This window comes from Furipterus horrens, unplaced genomic scaffold (genome assembly GCF_987537825.1).
Source record: "Furipterus horrens unplaced genomic scaffold, mFurHor1.1.pri manual_scaffold_4, whole genome shotgun sequence".
Lineage (NCBI taxonomy): Eukaryota > Metazoa > Chordata > Mammalia > Chiroptera > Furipteridae > Furipterus > Furipterus horrens.
In genome coordinates, this window is record NW_028327174.1 from 20,350,911 (window position 1) to 20,373,220 (window position 22,310).

General features: G+C 40.6%; 1 protein-coding gene across 1 annotated transcript in view; it reads left to right on the forward strand.

The window, feature by feature from the left end:
• The window catches only part of LOC150011235 (uncharacterized protein C3orf20-like), an 81,290-nt gene that overhangs the window by 25,640 nt on the left and 33,340 nt on the right, over positions 1-22,310 (forward strand). The window contains 5 exon segments of the mRNA XM_090275092.1: positions 3,376-3,603; positions 4,510-4,659; positions 13,551-13,659; positions 16,005-16,139; positions 17,216-17,317. Of these exon segments, the coding sequence (XP_090131218.1) occupies positions 3,376-3,603; positions 4,510-4,659; positions 13,551-13,659; positions 16,005-16,139; positions 17,216-17,317 (724 nt within the window).

The following is a 22,310-nucleotide window of genomic DNA, read 5'->3' on the forward strand; positions in this document are numbered from 1 at the left end:
TATAAAACAGGAATCCTTCTAAAATCTACCACATAAGGTTGTTGAAAGCATTGAATGAAATAATATAGCTAAAAACTATAGTAAATGCTCAATAAACAGTAACTGTTATTTAACAATTATTGTTCCTTTTTTTTAAAAAAAGATATTTTTAATTTATTTTTAGAGAGAGCAGAAGGGAGGGAGACAGAGAAGGAGAGAAACATGGATGTGTGAGAGAAACATTAATTGGTTGCCTCTCACAGTCCCCTAATTGAGGACATGGCCCACCACCCAGGCATGTGCCCTGACTGGGAATCAAACCTGCGATCTTTTGGTTCGCAGGCCAGTGCTCAATCCACCGAACCATGCCAGCCAGGGTTATTGTTCCTTTTTCTGCACTTTGGCTTCTTCATCTGTAAAATAGTATTATATATTTTCCAAACATTCTTCAGTTCTTATATACAATGGATGCCCCCCCCTAAGGAATTTAGCTTCCTATTATAATTCTTAGGCCTATTTGATCTGAGATCATTTGAGGTATACTTTCGCTTTCTGTGTCAGCCTCTGTCTCAGAGTGGGCTAGATACCAGTGGTCTGGCATAATTGGGTAACTTCTGTGTCCTTAAATCCCAGCAATGACTTTTCCTGGGAATGACCACCACCTAAAACGTCTGAGAAATGTGCAAGTATTGGGGCTGCTTTGTTAAACTAATCAACTTGGTGGTAATCATCACCTGTTGGAAAAACCAGAGGTCAACTTCTGGTCTTTAAGCAAGAGCAGAGTAAGACCATCACCATTGCAACACCTTGAGAAAAGGCAGAGAAGAGGTGGTCTTTGTTGGCAAGGGAGGCTCATTGGTCTTAAAACGATGATTAAAAGACTCTTTGTCTAGGGGCCTGTTAAAGGGGTTAGGAAAGGAAGCATTGCTTTTAAAAGGGTAATGGAAAACTTTCCTGAATTACAGATGCCCACTCTGCTTATATAAGTAATGTGGCATTTATATAATGCAATAATAGATTTTGCTTTGGAGTTTTTTGCACTAGAGCTTTTGTGTCATGATTTTTGACCATATTGGTGAGGAGGTGGAGTATGCCTTTTTTTCCTCCCAATGATTATAGGTATTTATACTTTAGTGGCGTACCTACCTTTCTTTTAAGAATAATCCAAAAGGTCTATTTGTGGAGAGTCACAGAAAAATAGAATCATGTTTAGGCATTGAGTGAAAGGGCCGAGGTGCAGGCTTGGAGAATAGTAATTAGACTCGCATTTCCAGTTGCATTATAAGTGTGTGTTGTTAAGCTGACATTGTACCAGTCTTTGGTGCTTATAAATGGAGTGGTATGCATGTGTTTTGGTGTGGGGGAAGAGTGGCAATCTATCAATGCTTTGCTTTTGTCATATTGTTCAAAAATGTGCCCACTCACCTCATTTTTGACAGTGGGATACATTTTCATGAGACTATGAGAAAGAAAGGAAGGAGCAGCAGAAGGGAAGCAAGAGAAGTGACAAAGGGGAAGAGAGGGAAAGCCCTAGTTAATCCAGCATTTCTGCTTTCCAGCTACCAAGTGGCAGATTTGGTCCTTGCCCACCCACCCTCCTGGCTCTGGTTCCTTCTCCACCAAGACTCATTGAGATCACCCCCTCCTGCTTCTGGGAGAGAGACCAGTGACTCTTGATGATTGCTAGGGAGTCCCACCCCCAGTGCTCCCCACGCCAACAGTGTGTGGCTGTTATACCTTTCCTGCCTTTTATTAATCAGCTCTATTATTTCCAATTAATTATTTTTAATCCTTAAAAAAGTTTCCTTTCAGTATGGCTCTTCCCACACCCCAAATCTCTTACTCAACTGATAAATGTACGTGCATATGCAGACCTTATCTTCCAAATACTCCAAGAGCCTCCTTGAGATACGCAGCTTAAAATGAAAAACATTGAAGATTCCTGTTTGAATCTGATCTAAATCTGAAAGCGCTTGCCTTAGACATTTTTTCGTGCTGTTGCTCAAATTTGCTTGTTTGTGTGTTTTGAGTTCTACTCTATGCTGTTGTTGGAAATGCCCAAACTGCTCCCCCTTCTCTGGGAATGTGGCTCCTACTTCCCCTAATCACAGTCCTGACATTTCTGATTATTCTCTAGTGTTGGTCATGGATCTGCCATATTGAATGCCCACATTCTGTCCCAATAACAGAGAAGCCCAGCAGCCCACTTTGGTTGCTGAGCCCACTTTGGTTGCTGGGACCACTGATTAAAAGCAAGCCAGCAGCCAATGCGGATATTAAGCAGGTGGACTTGGTCTCCAAGGGAGCTAAGACTGTCTCTTTTGTACAGGACCTCAGCTTTACCAGCCTGACCCTGGAGATTTCCAATGGCATGTTGTCGATAGCTACCTACTAGCTGGGTACATGAGTGTGTGTGCATGTGTGTATATTGGGGGTGTGGGAAGCTGGGCAAGACCAAGGAAGGTCTGCTTCATGGCTGACTCTCAGATACAGAGCCCTGGTGGGTCTGCACTTTATACTCTACCCACAGCTCCTGTAGCACCCAACACTAGAAATGTAGGGAATAGTATTGTGAAGTGCAGAGAGTAGAATAGAGAGTTTGGCGTGGATGGGCATACGCTGAAGCCTGGGTTTCCCATGTAGCTGCATAACCTGGACACTCTCTTAAGAATGGAAACAGATAGCATCTTTCTCATGAGTTTTCTTTGTGGAACACACCTAGTGAATATTTGTGGATGGTGAAATAAGTGTTCTAAGAGGCTACCTTAATTTCAGGGTCTCAGTCTAAAATCTAGAAGCTAAGCTGTTTCATATTTACCTACCCTTCCCCTTTGCTGCCTTATTACTAATAGACATGTATGTGTATAATCCCCACTAAAATGCAATAAAAAGAATTAGCATTTATAAAGTACATGCTAAATACTGGGGGGTCTATGCCCCAAGGTCTGTGTGCATTAACTAGAGATTCCTTACATTTCTGTGAGGTATTGTTATCCCCACTTTACAGATGAAGAAGCCAAGGCTCAGAGTTTAGTACTTTCCATACTTTCTCTAGTCCCAGGTGGCAGTTCCAGGATTCAACTCAGTTCTCACCCAAAGCCTGTGCTGTGTCCTACTGCTCCTGTGGGAACAAAGGCTACTGACCAGTCCTGCAGGTCCTACAGCCTCTGATATAGTACTTCACACACTGTAGGTGCTCCATAACATTTAAAGATGGCAGGCCCTCTATAAATGCTTGGTTAAGGATTTCAGAGTCCAGCTGTCCTGACTTAAAAGAAGACCATCAGATCGGTGGGAATGGTGAGTTCACAGAGGCCTGAACAGCTATTGGCCATCCTCCAAATCTTGACAAGACCAAGAAATTAGCCAAGCCTCACATTCTTTTCTTTTGAACAGAAAAACAGAAGAAGCTAAGCTAAAGCAAGAGGGGTTCAACAAACGACTTATCCTGCACCACTATGATGATCCTGAAGGCGAGGCGAAGGTGAGCAACAGTCCCCCCGGTTCCGGATGTTTCTGGATGGAGCTTCTGAAGAGGAAGCCTCAGATGCCAGCCATCAGGGAGTCTGACTCGGAGATGAGAAAGCTCCGTTATGCCTTGCTAGACGGTTCCTCTGTGACCTAATATCCTTGTGAAATTCCAAAGGGAAAGAAGGTTGGAGGGGCCAGGCATGACAGAAGAAGCTGACAGGTGGGGTGTTTCTGTTTTATTAGAAAATTACAGAAAGGAAGTCTGATGTCCTGTGTTTCTTCAGGCCCATTCCCCCAAGGGGCCACATGCCCTCACTTGGGAGTGGAGGGGGACAGACGTCAACTGGAGATAGAGGTTGGGACAAATTCTCCAGTTTACAAACTTTGCTTCCATTTAAGAAAACCTCTGGTTATAGCCGATATTTTTGTTAAGCACCTGAGTGCTCATGTGATCCTGAGTAAATGAATTCTCCTTGATTCATTTTTTTTTGTAGACCAACATGGGGATTAAGCATCAGAGAATCTAGTTTAGAGAGAAGGTGGCTTGTGCAATAAATTCTTTCAAATCCAAAATGAAACAGACCTCAAGAGGCCATGACAGTTTGGTACAGTTAGGTTTTGTGAACTTGTTCGCATGTCCATAATTATCCCTTGGCCCTCCTTTGCCTGTATCTTGTCATCGACATTGGTGGGGAGACCCAATCCTTCTGCTGTGTGCTGGAATGACCTTACCTGGTAATGCTGAGTACCGATGGACAACTGCAGTTTCCAGTGGCTTTGCCATTAACAGGTCCAGTCTAAAATGAATCTGCAGGTAATTGAACGTATGGTAAGAACATGCAGCGGAAAGTCAGGGAACCTGTGTGCTGGCCTGGCACTATTATTATTGTGCTCAGTGACTATGCAGAATCAAGTGACCTTCTCTGGACTTCTGTTACATTCTGTGTAAATAGCTTATCAAAACAATTAAATAGACTGAGAATTAATGGCATTCTATCTAAGAATTATTATTAGCATTCTTGTTTTTTGTTAATGTCAGTTCCTTAACTTTGATTTTATCTATCCTTCTGGCCGTGTAGCTGTCTGCCAAAGCTATTCTGCCCTCCCTTGGGGTGGTGTGTACACCAACATATTCAGTGACTTGCCAAATCAAGTTATTCTTGGGACCTTTACACCTTTTGGATGTGGTAGCATTTCTTTTCCTAAAGGGTACGTGAGATTCCAGACAAACTAGAACTTGTGGGCAAGCTAAGGGGTGGAGAATGAACTAAATCCTGACAAAGGGGAGGATGAGAAAGCAAACTTTTAAATGGCCAATCTAATTGGGAAAACGGGTAAGGGAAATGACACACGCACATGTTCCATGTACGGACTTTCAAATCAAAACAGGCCAGAAGGTTGTGGGTCTCAAAGGATCCAATTGTGCCATCAGTGTGGTGATGCTGTGGCTCTCAAGGACAGAGGGACCTATATGAAGGCAAGGCCCCAAGAATGCACAGATTGGGAGCTGAAACAGGAAGACTGTTAATAGGTGAGCCAGGTGTCAGCTGGGCATGCCTGACCCTTTAAGAACTAGATACACTGGCAGGACCCCCATTTCACACCCCATGAAAAGTCTCATGTCTTCTTCAAGATTTCCACAAAGTTCTCAGGGGTCCCGATCTTGTGGTCTCCTCTAGTTTTGAAACCCTGCCTCCTCTGAATACTGTTCTCTACTTTGTCTTACATCTGTGAGTTCATTTTGGCTCTCTTTTGATTTGAGCCAATTGAGGAATTTTCTTGTTTCCTTGATTTTCACACGTTTTTAAGACTGCTCACCAGAGGCCTCTGTGAGGATAGCAGAATTTCTTGATGGCTTGAGTTATGTAGCATTGCCATTAAAAAGAACAAGTACATGAACAGTGTAAATACTTGGAAATTTTATAAATATAATATATTGTACATAATACAATATCTCAAATAGTGAAGAACAATAGCAATTTATACACTATTTATAATCATTTAACTTATGTAGGTATCATTGTTTTTATAATCAAGAAAACCTAAATATTATTATTAAAATGCACATATATACATTGTATCTATCCCATGATATGGCTGTGAAACCTAAATGAAAAATTACCATGGAAGTTTTTAGTGTATTCTAAGGTAGACAGGGTAAGATGGAGATAGATAACTTTGGAAGTGATGGATATGTTTATGCATAGAACGTGGTTTTATAGATGTATACTTATTAAGTTGTATATATTATGTATACAGCTTTTTGTGTCAATCATAACTCGGTAAAGGGCTTTTAAAAATATATAGACAACAGATGGATGGATGGGTGGATGGATAAGTAGGTGGGTAGGTAGATAGATGGAATGGAGATAGGTAGGTAAAGAGCTGAAAAGTTCACATAGCAGTAATTCTGAGTGGCAGGAAGAGGGGGCAGAGTCTGTGTGGGGTGGGGAATTTTGAGGACCCCTGAGTGCACTGGGAACTTCCAAGGCTAAGAATGTGTGCACATGTGACAGTGTCTAGGCAAGAACAAGACCGAGAGATGCTGTCACTGGAAGCATGAAGGTGGTGCTTTAAAGGACTACTGCCTACACTGCTTTAGGAAACACACCACGGCATAAATATTTCTTTGTAAAGCCAGAGGTGGGTAAGTGTAGAGATATGACATTGCTCAAGAATGGAGGCTGACCAGGAAGACCTACCCCGTTCTCTGTAATACTGGTGATTTTTCTTCTTCCCTGATCGCTCATGAGGATCTTGACCTCCACTTCTATTCCGGGGCCAACCTTGAACCTAATCTTTGCTTATTTCAAAGCTCATCTGGTTTTCATCATATCCCATGGCCTCCCCTGACTTCATTCCTCTCATCTCACAGCTGAGAAGCTTAGGAAGAAGATGGTAAGGGGTGTCAGCATGGGTGAGGGTAAGGTCAAAGGCGAGCTGAAGGAGTCAGGTGAGAAAGTTGAAATATCCACAGCCAACCACATACCGATAGCAGAGGCTGTAGGTCTCTTCAGACCACCTGCCAGTTTCCTAAGGCTGTCATTACAAGCTACCATAAGTTGGCTACTTAAAACAACAGAAATTTATTCTCTCACAGTTAAGAAGGCTAGAAGTCAGAAATCAAGTGTTGGTGGGGTTGATTCCTTCTAGAGACTCTTGAGGTAGTATCCATTTCATGACATTCTCCTGGCTGCCGGCAGTTGCTGGCAATCCTTGGTGTTTCTTGGTTTGTAGACACATCACTCAAATCTTGGCCTCCACCTTCATATTGCCATCTTCTCTCTGTATCTCTCTGTGACCTTGCCTCCTCTAATAAGGACATCAGTCATCGGATTTAGGACTCACCCTAAACTGAGGACGATCTCATCTCAAGATCCTTAACTAATTACATCTGCAAATGCCCTAGTTCCAAATAAGGTCACATTCTCAGACTCAGGGTGGACATGAATTTGGGGGGACACTATGCAACTCATTATAATTACTATTCCTCTGTATTTACCCTTCTTTGGGATATTACTTACCCTCATGCCTCTTCCTGCTCCTCTTCTGTGTGCTTGCTTTTCATTCAGTTAGCAATTCATTTTTTAAAGCACCTTAGATGGAAAATTTGAACCAAAGGCACATGGACTATATAAATGCAACAAATAAAGAAGGTGAAATGTGAGCTTAGAAAAACATTTCTGGCCCTTGGAACTTTAGGAAGTGATGGATACTGTAACTTATTCATAAGGCAACCTCTCAGTGAACTGAGTCACCAAGTAGGCAAACTTGCCTTCTAGAGTTGCTGAACTTGAATTTTTGATTGAGCCTCAAACACATATTTTTCCATATGCTGTATTTTGACTTCTCTTGATTTCCAGACGCCGGGAGTTGAGAGTTAGGTCATCCAGAAAACGAGGAACCCCACCCCCTTTTTAACCAGTTAATAAATATGCTTTTGTGTGTTTCTGCCACGTTCAGCATTTTGTATGTGCTGATCATGCTTCTGAAGGTGAAGCCCTTTCTCCCTGATTCCTTTCCTTGGCTATTTTTATGAATCAAGTCACCTGTCCAAATGTGTCAGCAGCTTGCCAGCTGAGTGAGTGCAGTTCAACAAAAAAAACTAAGAGAAATACAAGACTACTGCTTGAGTCTCAAGATGCAAATAGAAAAAGAGACAGGTTAATGGGGCAGCAAAGTGCCTCAGTGAACGACATGTAAACACCTGTCCTTGGTGTAGAAGAGCTTTTCCCAACTTTGATGTTGAGATGAAAAGAAAATGACAGAATCTGGAAGCATTTCAAAGGCTGAGAAAGCACATACTTTCCTCTCCCAACCCTAGCAGTTGAACAGTTTCGAAAGAGTCGGAAACACTATGTAATTTTACGGCATTTTAATTTGAACATCTTATTCTGTCACACCACAGACAAGGTGGATAAGTAACAATTGCTTTTATGAAGAACAAATATATTTTTACTTGATTTTCTGGGGATTGTTAAAGTTCTGTTCTTTGAAAATTGTTTCTGGTGAGCTTGCTTCACACATCCCCCTTATTAATTGCAAATATATGAGTATATCACGTTAAATCAAGTCAAGAGCACTTTTTCATGTTACTTAATTTTCCCAGGAAACCCGTGGTTAGCTCTAATTCTCTGCTGAGGAAACTGAGGCTCAAAGAAGATATATACCCTTTCCAAGGTCACATGATAGACGAAAACATTGAAGTCATTTTTCAGACTCTAAGTACAATGTTTTTTTCTTTCCAACCTTGAAGAGAGGAAAAGAGAGTCCATCCTATGAGTAACAATGAATAGTTGTGATGAGGAGGAGGGGATGGTTATGAGGTTAGGCTTTGGAGTTGGACATATCTGCTCTTGGCTGGGGCAGCAGGGCAGCTGGGGCATGTGTCTTGAGGATCTAGCAGGCTCACTCAGGCTTCTTCATATGGTGGCTGGATTCCAAAAGCAACAATAGTGAGGATGAACCCCAGTGCATAAGCGCTTTTCCAGCCTACTCTAACTCTGTATTTGCTAATGATGCATTGATTAAAGCAAGTCACATGGCCAAACCTGTATCCAGGGGATGGAGAAAAGGAATCCTACTCTTCTTGGGAGAAGCTGTAAAATATAGTAGTCATTTTTTTTTTTTTTTTTTGCATTTGATCACAAGGGCAACACCTGAATCTAAATGATTTCTTCTCTCCCTATCTCTGTCTCTGTGTCTGTCTCTCTCTGCCTCTCTCCATCCCCAATTCTATTTTGACTAATGGTGAAGAGTAGGCTTTCAGAAGCGTAAACACATACAAGATGAATCATGCTAGTACTAACCTGTTAACCACCAATCTGTCCTCTCAAAGGTGTCAATTAAAACTTTCAAGGCTTGATTCTCTTTTTTCTCCTGGTTTTGGTCTAGATATTCTTACACTCTCACCTCGAAGTCTGTGTCATTCTCTGGTTCTTTTCTATATCCTGTGTTGGTCCAACCTGGATCGGTCACACCCTTTTATCTTAGGTCTCGGGTATGTCACCTGCAACTGCCCAAAGTTTAGACATTATGGAGTTTGTATTTATATAACTTGAGTCATTTCTGTTCCCATTTGGTATTCTATAGGATCTCACACTTTCTGAACTTTCTGAAGATGTGCATTCTTCATGGGCTCACTAAAATGTCTGTAAATATCTCCTAGAAATTAATCCTTATGACATGGTGGGAGTGATTTAATAGACTTCCTTAGTTATAGGCCAGGGGTTGCTTTAAAGATTTTCCCTTTTAAAACTCGATGATACTTTTTTTTCTTCACACTGTGTTTTGCAGCTATAGCATTTGGAATTATCAGTTCTCGACTTGCTGCCTTATCCATGGGTTTTGCTATTCATGCTGATTTCTATATAGATTATACTGCCCAACGAGAGTCTGTGTCAAAATACAACTTGGCAACTTTCAGAGTTTCAGAAGACGAGAGTATGTGTCAAAATACAACTTGGCAACTTTCAGAGTTTCAGAAGATCCTACCTGCTCAGGCCCCTTTCCAACACCATCCCCGATGACTCACCCCTTGTTTACGGGCCTCTGTCTTTTCCTGGCTTTTGTACATGTTGTTCCCTACAACTGAGAGTTTTTGTCTCAACTCTTTACATGACTGGTTTTCCCTTATCTTTTAAGTCTCAGTTTAAATGTCCCCTGCTAGGAGACATTTTTTTGTTTTTGTTTTGTTTTAGATAGCTTTATTTAGAAAAAATTATATTCCATAAAATCCTCCTATTTAAAGCATGCTATTCAATGGTTTAGTATATCTACAGCGTTTTGCAACCATCAGCAAAATCTAATGTTAGAACATTTTCATTATGCTAAAAAGAAACCTTGGACCAATTAACACCATTCCACACCCTCACCTTCAATCCTAGGCAACTAGTAATTTACCTTCTACCTCTATAGATTTGTCTATTCCAGATGTTTCACATAAATGAAATCATACAACATGTGATCTTTTGTGACTGGCTTTTTTCACTTAGTATAAAGCTTTCAAGGTCCATTTTTGTTGTAGCATGAATTAGTACTTTATTCCTTTTTACGGCCAAATAATATTCCATTGTGTGGATATACCACATTTTGTTTCTCTGTTCATCAGTTTATGGACCTTTGTATTGTTTCTACTTTTTGTTTACAATGCATAATGTTTTTATGAACATTCATGAACAAGTTTGATGTAGGAATATGTTTTCATTTCTCTTGGATAAATACCTAAGAGTAGAATTGCTGACTCATGGTAACTATTTTTTTTACCTTTTGAGGAACTTGCAGACTGTTTTTCAATAAAACCTTTTCTGACCCATTTTAAGAAGTCTCATCTTATCCTTTTTATTATTTTAATGATGACTTTATTTATTTCTTCTTAGCACTACTAATAATCTGAAATTAAATTTTCATTTACTGGGTCTGTGCAACTAGAATGTGAGCTCCTTTATGGGAGAGACCATGTCTGTCTTGTTCACTGCTCCATCCCCAACATAATAATGTGCCTAATATATAGTGAGTGCTTAATAAATATTTGAAAGATTGAATAAGGAGTGAATAAGACTTTTAGGAATATTTGTGTCAAGCTATTGGAAATGGGTGATGGAAGATGGGAAGGATGGAACAGACAGGATTCTAAGAGAACCAGCCATAAATAGTTAATCAAAGGGATTGTAGCAGTTAGAATACCTTTTGATAAAAGTACAGTTAAGATGCTTTGCTATAGCAAGTAAAAGAAAACTCCCATTTCAAATTAGAGAGAGGATGGGCTCTAGATGTAGTATAATTTATGGCTCAGTGATGTCATCAAGTGCTGAGGTCCTTTTCACCCCTCCTCTTGGCTATCCTTGGCATTCTTTCTTCCAAGATTCCCATGATGGCTACCAGGGACACTCACTACATGCTCCTTTTCATGTTTAGCAGGTGGGGGAACCTTGTTTGTCCAGAATAAACTGTTTTCAATCTCTTTAGGTCAACTTAACCACAGGTCCACGCCTGAACCAAAAAACGCTATCGGGAATGCCACGCACCTATGAGCTTAGACTACTCAGCACCTACTCCTGGAGATAGGGATGGACTCAGTGAGGGTTAAAGAGCTGAATGAACAGGAATTTGTTAGAAAGAAAGGAAGGGATAGAGAATGGGCGATGAGTAGAAACGAGAATGTTCAGTGCCCTGGTCAGATTTTAATAATGCCAAAGGGTCTATAGTTTATACTGGGAAATTATCACCTGATTACTTATTACATAAAATTAAATGTCCAAGACAAGAATTTATATCAACGAAACAAACAACAGATGACAAAATTCCCCCCGCCCCCACTGTGATGCCTTCCTCACTCTCTCCCTGTCTTCTTCGATAATAGTAACTAAGCAGATGAATACCACGCCAGCTGCTCACGATATTTTGGGAACTTCACAGAAGCCCAAAGTGCTAAGCCTCAGGGCTAAGTCCCACCCCTGTGTAATTTCATCCTGGGCACCCCAGACCATTCCTTGGCAGAGGGTACTGTCTGCTTTCAGCAGAACTGAAGACTCTGAGAGAGAGAGGGCAAAAACAACAAAAAGCTGCCTCCAAAGGGATTTCACCGTTTCACTGTTAATGATCTTTTAAACCAATCTTTCTTTTGCGGGTCTGTCGTCCCACCAAAAGGGAGTCTTAGTGAGAAGGCCCAGAACTCACACCAGCAGGAATATGAATAAAAGGTGGGCGTGGACTGAGACCGTTGTTGCCAGACTTCAGCGTATAGGGAAGGCCACACAGGCAGGGAGACAGTTGCCCTGGCTAGAGCAGCTACTCCAGGGCACAGGTGGATGGCTAGGGTTTTCCCAGAGGCGCCCCGCGGGAATGAGAACAGCTGAAGACGGAACTGTCCAGGGTGAGTGGAACAGTAGGCTGCCCAGGAAAGGAATGTGCTGTAGATGTCCAAGGCTGGGGCTGTCTATTTCTTCTTTTTTCTCTCATTTGGTTGCTTTGCTCCTCCAGCCTGTTGAACTGCGGGTTCCTCAATTATGCCAAAAGCACACTTTTGTACTGTGAATTGTTACTGTTCCTTAAATGGTGAGCCCTTCTATTAAACTTTACATTAAGTGGTAGGCACTCTATTTACTAATCTCCCTCAGTCTGTTTTCTCAGCTGGGAAGTGGGAGTCAATACCTATAGATGAAATTGTTAATAAAAGCCAACACTTTCAGAGAACTTACAGGGTGCGTGACTCTGTTCAAACCTTTTTACATGTGTTAACTCATTTAGTCCTCGGAAGAGCTCTGTGAGATAGATGCTGTTGTTATTGCCATTTTTAAGATAAAGAAACTGGGCCACAGCAAATTTAAGAAATTATATCCAAGTTCACACCATCAGGAAATGGAAGAGCTAGTTTTGATACCATTAACCATCTGGCTGTACAGTGTTTGTAACCATTAAGCAACACTGCCTGTTAAAAACATGTATACTTGAGACTTGGTGCATAGTAGGCTCCCAATACATGTTTTCTATCAGAGTAATTAGTAGCACAAGACTCAAAATATTCTGGGTGCAGAGAGAGTCGCTCCCTCTGGGCATCCCTCCGTGCCTGGCAGTGCCTAAATCTTTTCTTGCATCTAAAAGTTACCCAATATGTATTTGTTTAATTGAATCCATTTTTTCAGTGTAATTGAGACTTGTTTTAAGCTCCTTCCCCTTGCCAGGTGCCATGCTGAGAAGAAAGAAGACACAAAAATGATTTAGACACAGGCATATAGTGTGATACTACAAATCCTGAAAAAGCTAATAAAATGCTAGGCTGCATTCATTAGAAATATAAAGTATAGGGAAGGTTAAATGGGCACATTCTTGTTCTTCATCACCCAAATCCCATCTTTCCAAATCCAGAGGATTCCTGAATTCATACATATGTCTCCATTTCTCTCACCCCTGTCCTAGACCAAGCTCGCTTCCTTTCTCTTGGACCACTGCCATGACGTCTTAACTGATCTTCAGCATTTACTTTAGTTCTTTACCAACCTGTTTGATCATGTCACTTCTTTGCTTTGCTATTAAACCCTTCTATGACTTCTTGCTCTTAAGATAAAACTCATGATATAGGGAAGGAAGGCTTGCACATCTGGCCCCTACCTGCCAGTCACTCCAGCCTTGTTTGCACCAGTCTGAACTCTGACCACACTGGCTTCCTTTCAGTCTCTTGAATACACTATGCCCACCACCATCCTCATGTCCTTTTGTATATATTGTTGCATCTATTTGGAACACATTTCTGGGTCAAATGTCCACCCCCAATTCAATAAGCAAACAGCCAAGGAAGCAAGGCCACATGGTACATAATCACGGCTAGCAGGGTCCATGCCTATGACTCCCTAGATGAGGGGTGGTGAAGTGGGAGGGGATGCATCTCAGAGAAGGGAAATCTTGATCATCTGAGAGGTATAGGCCAACTTTCTCTCCAGGGGAGATACGCAAGGTGAGGTGACCATTTTCCAGGAATGTGATTGGAGGAAGTCCGACACTCTTGAAGGCTGTGACTGGGTGACTTTCGTGTCCTTGGCCAAATCAGTGAGTCCATGAATCTTTCTTCTTCTAAATGAGTCATGTTTCTGTCTTTTTTGCAGCCAAAAAATATCAATGATGTTTAATCAGGTTGGAGGCATGGTGATGAGCAAAGCAGGAAACGTTGTAAGGGAATGGATATGGCCTTCAAAGGGAAAACTTGATGATCCAGTTAAAAATTGGGGTAAAATTTGACAATTTATCATTTTCCTGGTCATTTCTTATGCTGTTACAATAATTTACTTTGAGTGTCTGAAATATACCATGGAGGAAAAGTAGATGAGAGAACTGATTTATTCAATTTGAATGTCTGCACTAGCCAGTTGATCTGATAAATCTTTATTTCAGTTTTTCACTTGACATTTTACTTGGTCCTTTCTTGATTTGTCTTTGTTGATACACTTTTAACAATTATTACTAGAAAATCATTTTATGCCTACTACAAAACATGTTAAAAATAAGAAAGTATATGGTATTCAAAGTAAAAGTCTCCTCCTCAATCTCACTGTGCAGACATTACCTCTGTGAATAGCTCAGTGTGTGTCTCTGTAGGATCAAGGATCAGAAAGTCAGGTAAAGTAGAAGTGAGCCTGCCAGGTGGAACTGCAGTGGCCTGGGAAGTCCGTACCCCCTGAAGGGGGCAGCCTCTACTCAGTGCCAGAGGCTGTTACCACATGGGAATATGGGTCCAGACTTGCTATATTTTATGATTTAAAAAAAAAAATCTGGGTTTTTTTTTTTGTGTGTGAAATAGCTTGATATTTAAAAATTGGCAATTAATTCAAACTCTGAGAGGACTATATAAAACACTTCTGAGCTGCCAGTCGGTAACCTCTGTGCTAGACTTTCTCAGTTCCTATATAGTTAATTGTGTATGTGTTGTGTGTGTGTGTGTGTGTGTGTGTGTGTGTGTACTACAGTTTGTATCCAGGACCGCTTTATACGGTGCGCTGAACAACCAACCCCTAATACTGTAGCACCATTTGTATAGAGCTATGCTATTCAGTATGGAAGCCACTAGCCACCTGTGGTCATGGAACCCCTGATATATTCTGTAAGTGTAAAATACACATGAGATTTTAAAGACTTAGTACAAAAATGGGAATGTAAAATATCTTGATTTTTAAAAAATGCTTACCCAAGGACATGCTTCTTGATTTTAGAGAGAGGGGAAGGGAGGGAGGTAGAGAGGGGGGGAAACATTGATGTGAGAGAGAAACATTGATCAGTTAGTTGCCTCTTGTACATGCCCCGACTGGGGACTGAACTCACAACCTAGACATGCACCCCAATCAGGGACTGGACCTGTAACCTAGGTTTGTACTCTGACCGGGAATGGAATCTGTGACCCTTTGGTCCACAGAACAATGCTCCAGCCAACTGAACCATACCAGCCAGGGCTATCTTAATAATTTTTATATTTATTACATGTTGATATGTTAATATTTGGATATATTTAGTTATAAAGTGTTAAATTAATTTCACATGCTTTTGCTCTTTTTAATTCGGCTACTACAAAATTTAAAATTATTTATGTGGATGTAGTTCACCTCATATTTCTACTGGACTGGCTCTTATGTAGAAAGTAGCTCCAGATCAATGTTCTATTCATTTACAGAATCACTGATGGTAGCCATCTGTCCTACATAAACTGTAATGATGGCTGTTTTTTTTTTTTTTTTTTTTAAAGAAGTACCGCTTAGTTCTAAAGGGCTAGGGAAGTAAAGAGCAGGTAAAGAAACTGTACCAGGCTAGCCTGCCTGTACAAGTTTCCTAACACTCAGCAGTCAGGATTTTCACACCCTTTATCTAAAAAAATCTGGGTAGCTCATGGATTAGACTCCTCAGTTCATATTACCTCAGCTGGCAGCCTTCAGGAAGCAAGGGACTGTAACTTGTAACCCAGCAGAAGTCCTAGCGTGCATAGAGCAGCTGACCTAATTAGGGCACTTGATCTACACGAGCCTTCAAATATGCTGTACAAATCTGCAGGTGTCCACTTGAGCTTTAAGAAGTTGTTCCTTTATCGATACTTTTCCATTCTGGTCATTTATAAAATTTCTCTAATTTTAATGTTTCACAGTAATATTAAGGCTTGTAAAACTTCAAAGCACTTGGCAGCTGTAAATGATTTTTCTCAATATCAAGGGAACCATATGTTATCAACTATGGTATTTTTCAGGAGAGACGGTCTGTGTCTCAGGCTAGAATTAGGACTCAGAAGTACCTGTAAATTGACCCACAATTCACTTTCAGTCTAAATGGAATCAGACTTTCTTTATAAGACATGGCTACATTAATTGCAAATATTTTCTCCCCACTCCTTTTCCTTTCTCAATAGCAACAAATTTGCAGCACAAAACCTAATCCCATTGCTGACTTAACAGAATTAGACCTAAGATGTCTGTGAATGTTGGTCCCAAATTTCCTTCCAGGCATCATATAAATGTCTATGATTTCCATCTGAATTGTGAGAATTCTGTGTAGGAAATGTTGATTCTTTCTGTTGCCTTCAGGTGAATAAGTTCATTACCGTGAAGATTTCTGGGCACTTTGCCATCACTTTGGTCTACAAATGGCATCCCCAAGGCCTAAAGCTGTCTCTGTCACCTGTAAAATGCAGGCCTTTTCCTCCAGGCTTCCCTGAGGAGGTAGGTCCAGAGGTTTCTTTGCTCATCTACACCAGTGGTTCTCAACCTTCCGAATGCCGTGACCCTTTAATACAGTTTCTCATGTCGTGGTGACCCCCAACCATAACTAAAGCATAGTGATTAATCACAAAAACATTATGTAATTATATATGTGTTTTCCGATGGTCTTAGGTGGCCCCTGTGAAAGGGTCATTCGACCCCCAAAGGGGTCGCGACCCACAGGTTGAGAACCGCTGATCTACACGGTAGCACCTCAGCACAGACCAGAGCACAAGCAATGTTGACTGATGTTAGATTCTCAGCTTTCAGTATTTCCTGGTGATTTCTACCATATGGATGCTATCATAGCTGTTTATGGACCTTACCTGAGAAATAACTGAAAGTCTGGGATGAGGATAGTTTAACAGGTAAAGGTAGAGTTGGGGAAAAATGAACACCTAGTTTTTTCTAAGACCATGATTTCTAAGCTTTGGAAAATTAATTTCCTGTGTCCTGAGTGATTGAATTGTTTGCATTAATGTAATCTAGGATTTCTTAAAAATAGTGTGGGGCTTATATATTGTTTTTTCAACTAAAGTGAAATTATATCAATTTAAAGTTGTTTTTTTTTTAAGTATAACTAACATTCCAAAGAAACTTGGAGATGTTAAAGCATTGCTAAAACTATGGCTCAGAATAACTTCTTTTCATAATCATTTTACACTTGTACTTAATCTCTGTTGAGGAATTTTAGGCTAAAACTTTTGTTTGGCAAGAGAGGTGACACTAAAACATTAGTACTTCTAATTTCATATAGTTAAGTAGTGAGCTAGTGTGATTGATTTTGATCAAACTTTTAAAATTTTGAGTGCATTTATGTGAATGGGACACATATTACAGAACGTGTATGAACACATGTAAAAGATCTTTATCTTTAGGAACTGGCATCAAAGCTGTGTTACTCTTCAAAATTACCATGGTTATATCACACATGCTGACACTATATACTTTTTGCCATAAGTAGTGCCTTTATATCATGCTCTCTTGCCTTCCTGGGTTTTTATGAGCCATGTCATCTAAACTTACACCTCTCTCAGTTATTCCCTGATGTCAATCCCATCTCCAAAGAAGCCAGGGAGTTATTCAAGGCCTACAGAATGAAGTGCAAGCTGATGAAACCCACCACGCAGGTCGAAGATGTAAGTGTGATTTAGAACTATTTTGACATTGCAGGCTAAGGTAGATTTAGATTTAGGTTTTTATATTATTCTAGTTACTTTTCTCTTTCGACATAGGCTGGACTTGTCTTAGAAAAAGAACCGAAGAATCAAGCTATTGAACACAGAGAGGCCTATTTACATAATTACTGGAAGAAACATTGCTGACTTTTTTTTTTTGTATTTATCTTTTCTAACATCTTAACCATTTTTAATTGTACAGTTCAGTGGCATAGGTACATTCACATTGTTGTGCATCCATCTGCAGACTTTTTCGTTTTGCAAAACTAAAACCGTACCCAGTAAACCATTTCCCATTCCCCCTGCCATCCTGGCCTCTGGCAACTGCCATTCTAGTTTCTGTCTCTATGAATTTGATTATTCTAAACAGGTACCTTATCTAAGTGGTATCATATAGTACTTGTCCTTCTGTAACTGGCTAATTTTACTTAGCACATGTTCTCAAAGTCCATCCATGTTTTCTCATGTGTCAGAATTTCCTTCATTTTTAAGGCTGGAAAATATTCCATTATGTTTTTACACCATATTTTGTTTATCTGTTCATCTGTTGAGGGATACTTGGATTGCTTCTGTGTTTTAGCTTTTGTGAATAATGCTGCTATGGGCATGGGTATACAAATATATCTTTGAGACCCTGCTCTCAGTTCTTTTGAATGTATTCCCAGAAGTGGAATTGCTGGATCATGTGCTAACTCTAGTTCTAATTATTTTGAAGACCTGCTGTACTGTTTTCCCAGCTACACCACATTATAGTCCCACAACTGGTATACAAGGGCTCCAATTCTCTTTATCCTCACCAACATTTGCTATTTTTCGTTTCTTAATAGTAGCCATCCTAATGGGTGTGAGGTGTGTACTTAACTCTTTAAAAAACAAAACTTTACACAATTTAATTTTGCGAATTAAAAAGAAAGCACAAATACACAATATCAGGGAAACTAGATTTTTTTGTCACTTGTTCAATACTGCCTGTGAGTCGATGGTGACGTGGGCATCAGTGCCGTTATGGACTCCAGGTCCTAGGGTTTGAATCCTTTGTTCACTCCATAGAGATAATTGTTTTTTCCAGTCATAGAGAAGTGAGAAATTTTATTTCTGTAAGAATGTCTCTTATTCTTTTTTGCCCTTTGTGGGATAAAATGTAGTTATGTAGATTACCACAAAGGAGTTGACATTTAATATAGTCTTCTTTTTAAGTATATTCTATTGATTATATTATTACAATAGTTCCAACTTTTTCCCCTTTGCTCCCCTCCTCCCAGCACTGCCCCCCCAGCAATTCACCCCCCAAGTCCATGCCCATGGTCATACATATACGCTCTCCCACTTCACCCTTTCATATATTCTTCTTCCTTTTTTAAAATAAATAAATAATTAATTATTTTAACAATAAAAAATAACAATCCCTCCCTCTCAGACTTAAGACCCTTTATAATCTTATAAAGGACAATGGGCAAAGGTCTCGTGCTCCTCTAGCTGCTTTAAGCAGGGCATGGTCGTCGTCCTACCTACCCTTGGGTCCAGAAATCCCTAATAAGAGTGAGGGTGTGGAGGGGAGGGTGGCCTTCCCACATGGGGAAGGATCGTGCAGACTCCAGGTCGGTTGGCTGTCCCCGGACAATGGCGTGCTTGGTTTAACAGGCTGGCATCCTTGCTGTATTCTGGGGGCAACAGATTTGGCAACAGGGTTAAAGGCATCATTCAATCCATAACCACTAGATGACAAAAGGCAGGTATTAATTTTTCAATGTCCCACATTAGGGAAAAAAAGGGCTTCTTTGGAGGAAGGTGAGCCAGGAACATCTCACCTGTTCAAAACCCTTTTGCCCATTATACATAGTTTGGGCTGAGGGAAATATTTTGGTTTCCTTCCTCTCAGACCTCTGGGCTCTTTCTGTCCAAGCCATTAGGATAGAAAAGAGAAACCAGTTTTAAAGTGAAGCCCACAGACCACCCCATACTTCACCAACCCAGCCACTTAGTTCGGCCAAACCATTGAGTCTCAGGAGGCAGCGATGCAGACAGGATTAAGTGAGGCCTATATGTACAGACAATCACTCAGGTAATGAGATCATAGGCTTATGCCCTTTGAAAACAGAAAACACATGTTAATTTAGGTAACATAACCCACAAACAAGTCTCTAAATATGTAAGATTGTCTTATTGGAAAAATATTCATTTGCAAGGCATTTGACATTCTTCTTGACTGTAAATTAAACATCTTTGATGATACCTCAGACATAGTTTAACTTTCAAATGAAAACAAATTTTAAATGAAAAGAAACTTTAAAGATGGTTAACTGCACTACTTTATAGTCTACCACTGAGCATTGTGATTTTCCTTGAATCACGATTTTTCTCCCTAAGATTACCCTCCTTGTCATTAAAGGGACTGCATTAAGTCCATTTTTAATATACCCTGTTCATTTGCATAAACACAACAAGGGCAGCAAATGATCACTTATGATCTTTAGTTCTGCTTTGCTGGAACTTACGCAAGGAACATTTAGGTTGACCTTCAGTCTGCCCTTCAGGGCACAGAAGCTGAGCCACATACCTGGCATTCAGCCTTGCCTGTAAACATCTGTCTTTTCCAAGTCCTTCTGGTTTTCCATTGTGCCTTAATGTCCCTTCTAGCCATCTTTCAGGAAAACAACCTTCATTCCTTCCCTGGAAAGATTGCTGTGGACCGCACAACCAACCAAGGTACCAGGCCTTTTATCTCGTGGGCTTTTATTACCTTTGAAAGTCAATCCCAGTTCCTCAGGGCTTTTTGGTAACAACCAGAGCCCAAGCATGTCTCCTTTAGGCATGGCATTCCAGTCAACGTCTTAGTCAAAAAAACCTTTATTAACATCTGCTCTTATTAGTTTTATGCAAAGAAACTTATATCATTACTTACTTTTTCAGAATGCCAAATTCTGGAGGGATCAGGTAGGGAGAAAAATATACAGTGTGAAGGAAAATCCTTGTCCTTCTAATATTCACTGAACTTGCATTTCCATTCTTTATATTTTCATTTTTTCCCCCATAAAAAAATTTTTTTTTGTTTTCCCATTCCAGTTGTCCCACATTTTTCCCCCTCTTGCTTCCCCACACCCTGCCCCCCCTTCTCCCACAGTCAGTCCCCACCCAGCTGTCCTTGTCCATGGGTCATTTATACATGTTCTTTGACTAGACACTTCCCCTTCTTACCCCCTTTTCTCCCTCCTGCCTCCCCCCTTGTTACTGTTAGTTTATTCCTTGTTTACATAGCTCTGGTTCAATTTTGCTCATTTGTTTGTGTTGTTCATTAGTTTCCTGTAATAGGTGATAGCATAAGGTATTTTTCCTTCATTGCCTGGCTTATTTTGCTAAGCATAATTCTCTCTAGTTCCATGCATGTTGTTGCAAATGGTAGGAGTTCCTTCTTTCTTTCTGCTACATAGTATTCCATTGTGTAAGTGTACCATAGTTTTTTGATCCACTCATCTACAGATGGGCACTTAGGTTGTTTCCAGCACTTGGCTATTGTAAATAGTGCTGCTATGAACATAGGGACTTATTCATTGTCATTTTCCCCCTTTGTACTCGTGTTCCTCTCTGTCTCTGTTTCTTCATCTTCTTAAAGCAGAACCTTTAGCATCTCTTGCAATGCTGGTTTGGTGGAGATGTATTCTTTTAGCCTTCTTTTGTCTTGGAAACCCCTTATTTCACCTTCCATTATGAATGAGAGCCTTGCTGGATAGAGTATTCGTGGTTGTAGGCCTTTGTTTTTCATTGCTTGGAGTATTTTTTGCCTTTCCCTTCTGGCTTGTAGTGTTTCTGCTGAGAAATCTGATGGTAGCCTTATTGGAGCTCCCTTGTATGTTATTTGCTGTTTTTCTCTTGCTGCTTTTAGGATTCTCTCTTTGTCTTTGAATGTTGCCATTTTAATTATGATGTGTCTTGAAGTGGGCCTGTTGGGGTTCATCTTCATTAGGACCTTCTGTGCTTCCTGGACTTGCATGACTCTTTCTCTCCTCATGTTAGGGAAGTTTTCTGTCATTAGTCTTTCAGACAGGTTTTCTAACCCTTGCTCTTCTTCTTCTCCTTCTGGAATTCCTATGATACAGATAGTATTACATTTCATGTTGTCCTGCAGCTGTCTTAGAACCTCTTCATTCTTGTTCAGTCTTTTTTCATTTTGTTGCACTGCCTGGGAGTTTTTGTCTACATTGTCTTCCAGCTCACTGATCCGATCTTCTACTTCCTCTAGCCTGCTTTTAATTCCTTCCACTGTGTTCTTCAATTCAGAAATTGTATTCTTCATTTCCTCCTGGCTCTTATTGATAGCTTCTATGTTCTTTTTCATGCTGGTGTGATTCTCAGTAAGTTCCTTGTAGTTTTTCTGGAGTTCCTTGTAGTTTCTCTGGAGTTCTTTGTAGTTTCCACTGAGCTCATTGAGCTTCTCCATAATCCATGTTTTGAATTCCATATCTGATTGTTCACTCCCCTCTATTTCATTTAGCACTCTTTCTGGGGATTCTACCTTTCCTTTTGATGGGGGGTTGTTTCTCTGTCTCCCCATTTTTGTGACTCTTATTGTTTGTTGGTGCTTCTTAGAATGATCTGCACTTCCTGGATCTGCCCCTGGTGGTTTCAGATCATGTACCAGTCTGTTGGAGACTTCCAGGGATCTACTGCCTTTGTCTGTCTCATTTAGTTGTTAATCTATTCAATCTGTGATTAGCCGTCAGGCTTAAGGACCAAGGGTGTGGCAGCTTAATTCCTGTAGGCAAGGCTTTTGCTTTCCCTCAGGCTGATGCCACTCGGATGGGAATGGTCTGCCTGCAGTACTGGGGATGAGTCAGCACTGGGACCCGGTCGGCTGCTCCCCCAGTTCTCCCCTCAAAGCCATGGCGCCAAACTCTCCCCAAGCGTCTCTAGTCCTCTCTGCCTTTCCTCCGCTTTAGTCCAGGGTAAGTGGAGGCCA